Source organism: Oryctolagus cuniculus, chromosome 17 (genome assembly GCF_051225735.1).
Source record: "Oryctolagus cuniculus isolate XC-2025 breed Fujian yellow rabbit chromosome 17, ASM5122573v1, whole genome shotgun sequence".
NCBI classification, from domain to species: Eukaryota; Metazoa; Chordata; class Mammalia; order Lagomorpha; family Leporidae; genus Oryctolagus; species Oryctolagus cuniculus.
In genome coordinates, this window is record NC_142883.1 from 25,908,441 (window position 1) to 25,917,478 (window position 9,038).

Here is a 9,038-nt window from a genome sequence, read left to right on the forward strand (position 1 = left end):
GGTCGAAGCGCATTTCCGAGGACACAGATCCGTGCAGGTGCCGCTCCAAGCTGCTGGCCTTGGCTCCTGACTTAAGGCACAGACGCGGGAGGCGGGCACCGAACAAAGCACTGCCACAGGCGGCAGAGCACCCTGCGCGTTTGGAGTGCCGGTTCCGACGGAATTCCTGCTACTGGGAGGCTCGCAACTTGGGTTAACCTCCAGCAAGGAACGCATCCCCCTCCCCCATCCCGCACCGCGTAGGTTTTTGTATGAAACCAGATCGGGTGGGATGTCCCTTTGCCCAGCTACCGGCGAAGAGAGCCCGGCCGTGCACGGCGTGGGTCAGGTCCAGCCGTCAGTGCAGTGTCCCCACCTCAGACCCCACAGTCTGCCCCCAGGGCTTCGCTCGGTGCCTGGGTCCTCCTTTCGGAGAGCTGTTGGGTTCTCTGCTCTGCTTTCCGGCTTTTGTCGGGAGCCCGGGAATGAAGGTTTGGCTGACACAAGAGAGTTGGTTTTGTCTGTCTGCGTGCCTGCCTCTCCCCTTTCTCCCCCCTCCCCCACTCCCTCCTCGGTTTTATTATGTTTTGGGATTTGGCTTTTTGCAAGTCATCATAAAGCAAGTGACAAAAGCTTGGCGTTCTTACTTCAGCCCTGTCCTTTTATCCTTTCTGGATAAGCTAGTTTCAGGGACTGAGAAATGCCTAAACCAACGTATCACAGCCAGCAACTTGGTGGCGGAGCCGGGACTGAAATCCAGGCCTCTGGTCTCCCAGGCGAGCCCTGCTTGCTTTGGGATCAAATGCAGACTCACTGCCCCTCCTGGCCCCCTCCCCAGCACTTCCCCCTTTCCTGGGGTGGGCCTGATGGCACTCCTCCCGGGAGGAGTCCAGCTTTGGAGGGAAAGCCCCCATCACCTGCTCCAGCCCCACACCTTTTGGAGTGTGGGAGGGGGAGCCCGTGGGAGGGAGGCCCTGGCACAGAGTGGGCTGTCTTCACTCCCAGGTTAGTGCCTACTCAGCAGAGTTTTCTGTGAAAATGCACAGAGCCTGAATGCTGCCTTTGATAGAACAGGGTGTTTCCTGCTGCTGCATACAGGTGAGACTCCTGCCTGAGCTCAGAGAAGTCCTGAGAGCTCACAGGCAACACAGACCACGGAGGTCCTGGCTTTGCAGGAAGCCCAAGACCAACCGCTGTGGATGCCTGCCAGAAAACCCACCCGTACCCCTCCTTGCTAGGTCCAGCCCAGAAAGGACCTGGGTGCCTGGCGCTGGGAGGAAGTGGCCTGCCACTCAGCCTTCCAGTGCCAGCTCAAATGAACCTCCTCTGGGAAATCATCCCTGGCAGCCCACCCTTTCTCATGCCCTGCAGAGGCCACCCTGGGACCCCGCCAGGACAGTGTCCTATGATGGTAGCAGAAAGGAAGGTTTGGACAGATACTCACAGGTTCCCAGCCCTGCTCTAAGGAGATGGTGGCGGGGTTGGAGTTCGGGGCAAGAAGGGGAGAGGTGGCCCCACGAGAGATGGCATTTCTCCACTGAGCAACCCCCGTACCCTGTGGGATAAAAGGAGAGTGGGTGTTCCAACAGCCCAGAGGAGGGGACCCTCCTGCAAAGCTGCTTCTTCCAAGCTCCCAGACTTCCGGGTGGAGAGCTCCAATCTGTCCATTCAAGGGGAACCCAGACTTCCCCTCCCTCCCTCAGCACATGACCCTGAATTTTAATCACCCCTGCACATTCTTGCGATTTTCTGTCTCTCCAAGGAGATTTGGGGCTGGCCACCACCCAGTGCCTTCCATCTCTCTCTCTCTCTCTTTCTCTCTGACCATTTTCCTTTTCTACCCTCCCAAATCTGTGACTGCTCCCTTCACTCTCTGCCCTGATAATAAAAGCGTGCACGTGTGCAAACATTAACATCCCCGACAAGCTGCACACTCAAGTGGGCAAAAGCCGTGAGTAAAGGCCGGGGAATCTGCCAGCCCTGGTGCGAAGCAGCTGAGATGTGTGTGCACAGGTACCGGTCAGAGCATCAGTACTGTACATAAACGTTCCTATGCTTGGGTTTTCTGTACTTTTGAGTGTGTACACCAGAGTTGACTTGGGCATAGTGCTTTTATTCAGCGAGGCTGCTGTTCACCTTTGGGTATGTAGATGTGTACAGTCTGCTACAACTTGCAGCTTGCAAATCCATCCATTCACAGAGGGGATACTAGGGTGAGCAGCGCTGTGGACACCTATATGTTGGTACATGCGAGTGCATATGTTGTATGAGTCGTGTGTGGTCGTGTACCTGCGGCAACAGATGCTCGTATGCGCGTATGTCCATCAAGGCCTTGGGCAGGTTGAGAGGCGCACACAGCCTGGAAAATAAGGCCAGGGAGACCCGCCCGCCCAGTTTCCTGTGCCCTCCCAGGAGCCATCAAACTAAGACTCATCTCCCACTCCCGGATTTTGTCCGGGGTCACGCAAGGCCTCAGCCTCCCGCGGCGCCAAGAGAGGCGGGGTGCCACACGGGCAGAAGCCCAGACGGCAGATCCCTCCTGCAGCCTCGGGGGCCAGCCCGAGCTGCGGTGTCGCAACCACACCGGGGCCCCTGCCGGAAGCGGAAGCCGGCCGGGGAGGGGGCGGGAGTCGCTGCGGCGGCGGTCTCGGCGTGCCAGGCCCGGGGCGCCCCGCGGGGGCATGCGCGCCGTGCGCGTGCGGGGCCGGCTGGGCGCCGGGCGGCACCCTCCCAGCTCCGCGTCTGTTTACCAACAAAGTGCCGGCGCTCGGCGGCGACGCATTCCGACGCGCTGAATAAGCCGCCGGCGCGGGCCGCGGCTGCGACTCCCCAGCAGGTCGGTGGCGATGGCACCAGGATCAGCGCGCCGATCCCACGAACGCCGGCTTGTGGCGTCCCGGCAGCCGCCGTGCCTCGCCCACTGTGCAGCTCCCCTCGCCCCTTGCGCATTCCAGGCCTGCGACTCCCTAGCGTTTCTGCCACCGTTACCGAGGTTCCCAACTGCACCCCTCTCCGAGAAGCTAAATGCGCCCGGAGCGCACGCATTGTCCCCCTCCCTTTTCCCCACCAAGGGCTGCCCCGGGGGCGGGTCCCAGCGCCGGGCCTCCGTGAGGTCACCGCTAGCCGCAGCCAATCCGTGGCGTTCAAGTGGGCGGGGCCCCCGTCGGGGCCCGGGAGCCGAACTGGATGCAGAGGAGGGGGTGCCCTATGAATTTAGGGGGGTGGGGGAAGCCATGGGGGGTACCCACCCGGAACCCCTTTCCCAGGCGCGCCCTCTCCGCTGGAAGAGGCTCAGAGAGACACTTGCCCCAGGATCTTAAGTGTGGGGGCGGCTGCCTGGGGGTCTTGTCCGGCCTAACGCCTCAGGCTCGGAAGAGTTGGCGGCGGGAACGAAGGACGTGCGGGGCCATGGCCTAGGCCCCTGGGCTTCGGCTCGGGCCGCAATGACCTCTTTGCCCTGCCCCCTCCCTGGCCGGGACGCCTCCAAAGCTGTCTTCCCGGACCTCTCCCCCCTCCCGTCGCTTGGCCTCCTGCCCGCAACCACAGCCTCCCCCGATTTGCCCTATTCCGGCCCTTACGGCCACCTCCTGTCTTACCCCTACACCGGGCCGGCCACCCCCAGCGACTCCTACCTGCCCTGCCAGCAGCCCGCGGCGCCCGCTCAGCCGCTTTGCGGCCCCGCCGAGCACCCGCAGGAACCGAAGGCAGGTAAGTGCGACCGCGGCGGCTCGCCCACCTGTGGGGTCTCGCTCCTGTGCGCCCCGGAATTTCGCCCTCGCCTGGCTGGACGCTGCTAGCGGGATTCAAACCTTGCTCGAATTCACGAGTAGGGGGAGGGTAACGGGATAGGCGGGAGACGGGGTGGGGGGGCGGTAGGAGGGGCGGGGGCGAGTCGGTCTCGATCTCCTTTCCAAACCGACCTGGTTTCGATTTGCAGCCGCGTGAAAGCCGGCGGCGTGAGGGCTCCCCCTCCCCCAGCAGCCGGGCTGTGTGCACCCTCGTGTAACGGAACACTGAAGCAGTGCAGCTGTGGGGGTGGGCGCCCAGCCTCCCGCCCCTGCCTTCCCTCCCTTCCCCAGGTCGACCCGCTGCGCGTTGGTCTGGTTTTAGAAAGGAGTGCTCGGGCCAAACCCTGAGACACAGAACCGCAGTCTTTGCTCTCCCTTGCTGCACCGGCGGGCTGGCAAACCCGCGCATGACCTGGACCCCCACCCTGGCCCGGCAGAATTTGGGGCATCGGGCCCCACCATGCATTGCTCTCAGAATGTAGCCACAGGCTGGGAAAGCGGCTCTGGTCTCTCCAAGGCCATCTCAGCCTTCCCGCTGTCATTTCCACCCCTTGCCTTCTTAGTACCTGGGTCTCTAGTTCCCATTGCCTGGAGCCAAATTGAGCTCCTGAAACAGTGCTCCCTGAGAGGCCTCAAAGAAGTCTAAGAGCTGGCCTCTGTTCCCGGCACTGGGCTCCAGGCCGCCAGCTTCCGCCTGCCCCATTGTACACATGCAGGAGTGCTTGGTAAACTCTTGGAGATGTTTTCTTGTGTTCCACTTCCCACAGCCATCTCGCTGGCTCCAGCTTAGACGGCAGGGCTCCTACACTCCGTGCCCTGCACCTCGCTGTGCACCTCCACTCTATGGCTGCACACCACCCACCCGGTGACTTGGGGCCAGCCAGTCCAGGACCCAGCGGTCCCTTCTCTCTCCCCGGTCACTCTGATGCATGGTCACAGCCAGGAGTGCCTCTAGGATTGGGGAGCTTCCCTTAAATTGTACACAAGGAGGAGCCGAGGGAGGCCTACAGGCAGGATGTGCAGGGGTCAAGGACCCGCCTGCTTTCCAGGCTCCCGGCCCTGGCCCATCAACATCACGGCAGGAGAGCAGGAAAGAGGATTTTTAGGTTTAGGTTTTCCCCCAGCGCCCCGGGAAAGGTTGGTTAACTGCCTTTTGTGGCAGAGCTGGGGCTGCCTCCGCAGGCTGTTGGAGAGGACGGGCAGTGCGAGGAAGAGGGAGTAGAACCACGGGATAAGTTTGCACAAAAGGAACCTTCCCCTAGGTATAGGCGAGTTTGGTGTGTTGTGTGTGTGTGTTTGGGGAGCGGCTTGGAGATAACACGACCTTGCCCTTCAGAGACGCATTGGCTGTGGGGTAGGTGGTGGCGTCCTGTCTTACACCTCCCCTTTGTTCGGTGTAAGGACGGCGCAATGGGGAGTCAGGTTGCTCGGCAGACTTTCCCGGGTCCAGCGAAGCACCGCACGGACACACAGCAGTCCCTGGATCGGCCAGGGGCAATTTCTTCGCCAAACTAGGGTGCTGGGCCCATTCTAGCATGAATGATGGGGATGTGACAGAGCTTGGGGGTCCTTCTTTTAGCCCCAGTCTGTGTCCACCCCAGCCTCAGGGAAAGATTTGGCTCCAAGTGAGCGGAGCCCAAACCTTCCAGCATTTGTGCCTGGAGGGAGGCCCTGGGGCTCCCTTATCTCGACAGGGCAGATCCAGTTGTGACTTGCTGCAACTGGTGCGACGGGCGGCAGATTTCGAGGGGGTCTCGTCCTGGAGTTCAGAAGTGAGGGTTTGCCCCGATGGTGCCAGAGAGGCACGGTGGTCGCCCGAGGAGCAGCCAAGCCCGGAGTTTAGAGCAGTGGCGTGGAAGGGACAGGCGCGGGCGGGAGCGGAAGCCCAATGGTTTTTCTGGGAATTGGCTGAGGCAGGGGTCGAACGGGGTGGATCTGAGAAGCCCGCAGCGCCTGGGGCCTGGGTGAGGGATACGGGGGAGGTGAAGGCAACTGGAAACCGCACTGGGGACCTGGCTGTTTAGGGAGGGAGAGGGCGTGCTGTCGGCTGGGGCAACGGTGGGGCTCGCCCGTGTGGGACGCGGTGCACGCTGCCCTCAGCCTGCCCGCGGTTCCACCGTTTCACGCACTCCACTCCCGTCCGCCTGAGACAGTCTTTGGGGTCCCCTGGAGTGGCACAGGTTTGGGGAAGAGTGGACCCCCGCCCCCACACTCTGGGGCATCAGGCTGTCCACAACTGAGGGCCGTGGAGAGAGCGAGGCGGGCAGGTAGTGACCGGCTCTCACCGTCCTGGCCCCCAGGGATCCCCAGTGCGCGGGGATCAGTGGAGGATGGGGCCGCCCCCGGCATCTGGAGTCCCTGACCACCGGGTCCTGTGAGCCAGCTGTCATTTTTCCTGCAGGGTGCGCCTCGGGAGAGGGCTGGCCCGTTCCAGCGGGCGAGGCCACGGCAAACCCTGGGGGGGTCACTTTCCACGCTCTGACACTGGCCTTCGAGGCCCGCAAGGCTGAGCCTCTCTGACTCATTCCCATCTCGGCAGCCGGAGGGTGCCACGCGGACACTCTCTGGGGCCTCTGAGCTTTGACTTTGCCTCCGTGCGCCTGGAGTGCCCTGCCCCCATCTTCTGTGAACCTCAGCCCGGCCCCGCCCCACCCCAGGCCGGCTGCTCGGCACCCTGGCTGAACTCCGACCTCGCACCGGGGATGCCCCATACCCTGGCTCTGGTTCTTGGCACTGCAGACCCAGGGCAGATGAGGCTCTGTAACCGTCCTACCCATTGCCATCCCCCCACACGCTGTCTGTGCTGCTCCCCCAGACTCAAAGCCGCCGCTGTCCCTGGAGTCCTCGGAGCCCTCAGAGCGGAGCCGGCAGCGCCCGGCCAAGAAGCTGCGCAAGCCCAGGACCATCTACTCGAGCCTGCAGCTGCAGCACCTGAACCAGCGTTTCCAGCACACGCAGTACCTGGCGCTGCCCGAGAGGGCCCAGCTGGCAGCGCAGCTCGGCCTCACCCAGACCCAGGTGGGGCCAGTCCCATCCCTGCGGAGCTAACCCGCCCCGGGTGTGCTCTAGGAACTCACAGGCCCCTGGCCCCGATGTCACACTCCTCCAGGGAGTGTTCAGAGTGGGGGACACGGGTTAAAAGGCAGGACATGAGGTGCAGGAGGGTACGCCAGGCAGGGAGCACCGGCTGCCAGCTCAGAGGCGGGAGCTCAGGGGACCCCTGGCGCTGCGGAGGACTCAGCTAGTGCTCCCCAGCCTCTGCTCCCTGTGCCTGGGTCTGTTTGCCTTCGGTGGAACCCTTCCAGGCACACACTCCTCATCTCTCATTCTCTCCCCCTCTCTCCTCAAAGGTAAAGATCTGGTTTCAGAACAAACGCTCCAAATACAAGAAGCTCCTGAAGCAGAACTCTGGGGCACAGGAAGGGGACTTCCCCGGGAGACCCCCTTCCCTGTCTCCCTGCTCCCCACCCCTTCCATCCCTCTGGGATATGCCCAAGGCAGGAGCCCTGCCCGAGGCCGGTGGCTATGGCAACAGCTTTGGAGCTTGGTATCAGCATCACTCCGCAGATGTCCTGGCTCCACCCCAGATGATGTGAGTCCCAGGAAGGGTGGGTCACGCCCCCAGCCTCCTACAAAGCCCAGGACCCTGCCCACCTGCACCCCTCTGGGCCGGGAGGAAACCAGCTCCAGATGGGTTTTCTCGGGGGAGGAGGAGCTAGAGGAGGAAAAGAGGTGGGTGGAGTTCTGTCCCCCTGACCCAAACAGCTAAATCAAAGACGTAACTACTGCTCCCCCCAACACCGTGGACTGGACACCTTCCCTCCAGCTGGACCAAGGCTCAGGTGAGAGTCCTGCAGCTCTCCCTGCCCCTCCTCCCCCGGGGAAAGGACTGCAGCCCCCCCCACCCCACCCCCACTCCAGCCTGGGGGTGAAACCAGGAGGCAACTTGGAGTATTTTTCCAGTGTGTGTGCCTTGGGCTTTGCCCAGCCCATTTGTGAACAAAAGCAAGGCGGCCATCCACAGCCCTCACAGTTAGACACTCCGGGTTCCACCCAGCCACACACTAATTTGCCTGGTGGTCAGCCCATGAGTCCCACCCCCAGTAGCTCTTCGTCATCCTGAGGGAGGATGCTGGGCCATGGGCCTCCTGAAACAGACGCCCTCCCGGAGTCTCCCTGTTGGAGTAGATACTGGATCCCGTTGTCTGCGATTCACCGGGTATTTATGAAGAGTCCATGCCCCCTCACCCCAGCCTGACAGCTGTCAGACCCCTGTGCGCACCTCTTGGGAACCCAGGAGGGTGACACTTTGGGGGATCTGGGGACAAGCAGGCTGCAGGTGCAGGCACTCCGGAGTGGGCACAAGGCCCCAGCACTTTGGCCTCTCCCAGTCTCTGCCTGAAGGAACTGCTCAGAGACATAACCTACCTGACTAGCATCCCCCCAGCTCTCAGATGTGAGCTGGCCAAGATTAAAGTTTGTACCAAAACCTGGGGTCTGGATTTGAGGTGTGTCTGTCTCCTGATTTCCTCTCCCAGACTGACTTATCCTCCCCTGAGCCAGCACTCAGAGGCAATGGGTTCTGGCTACACCTATGCCACTGGCTTGCTCTGTGATTCTAGCTCTGGAACCTTCTAGCATCACCCATACTGTCACATGCTGCAGTGTAAAACAAAAGATGCTCACTCTGGGAATGACCAAGGAAGGCCTGAGTGATCCTTCCTGGCAAATTCTCTCCTGGCCCAGTTCTGGAGGGAGCTAGGTACTGCCCCACCAACAGTGGGGGAGAAACCCTGCTCTCCTCCAGGAGAAGACACTGAGCCACTCAGCCCACCTGGGGGAAGTAGAATGGCCTCAGCCCCACCATGGTGGGGAGGGGGAGGGAGGAAAACCCGAGAAGGGACTAGAATTCTCCATCCAACACGCATTTGTACAGCCTCTGCTCTGTGTTAGTTCCGGGGATACCAAGGCAGATGCCCCAGGCTAACAGGGAGCCAGAAAAATGAACAGTCATTTGTGTGGCAAGGGCAGAACCAGGGCTCCCCACCACACAGACGGCACCCCAGGGGCTAGGGGAGCTGTGGGGGAGGTCAGAGCACCAGGGCCAGGAATAATCCAGGGAATCCAGCTCAGCGTGGCCCCAGGGGGTGGGGGAGGGGCTCCAGTTCTAGGCAAAAAGCTCCCAAGAGTTGAATGATTTCCCTCCTCCTGCCTAAACCTGTTCTTGGGACTGCAACTGGGGGCTGTCTCCCTCTGAGTCCAAAGCCCACT

The 9,038-nt window shown here is 61.8% G+C and overlaps 1 protein-coding gene across 2 annotated transcripts; it reads left to right on the plus strand.

The window, feature by feature from the left end:
• The first annotated feature begins 2,827 nt into the window (after nucleotides 1–2,827).
• DLX4 (distal-less homeobox 4) lies at nucleotides 2,828–8,259 on the plus strand. Of its 2 annotated transcripts, XM_008271315.5 has the most exons (4): nucleotides 2,828–3,687; nucleotides 6,583–6,785; nucleotides 7,118–7,359; nucleotides 7,533–7,646. In XM_008271315.5, the coding sequence occupies exons 1-4, from the start codon at nucleotides 3,423–3,425 to the stop codon at nucleotides 7,534–7,536; spliced, it is 714 nt and encodes a 237-aa protein (XP_008269537.2). In that variant the 5' UTR covers nucleotides 2,828–3,422; the 3' UTR covers nucleotides 7,537–7,646. The 2 variants fall into 2 exon arrangements, with proteins under 2 accessions (XP_008269537.2, XP_002719344.2); XM_002719298.6 differs by having other exon boundaries at nucleotides 7,118–8,259.
• Nucleotides 8,260–9,038: the final 779 nt, after the last annotated feature.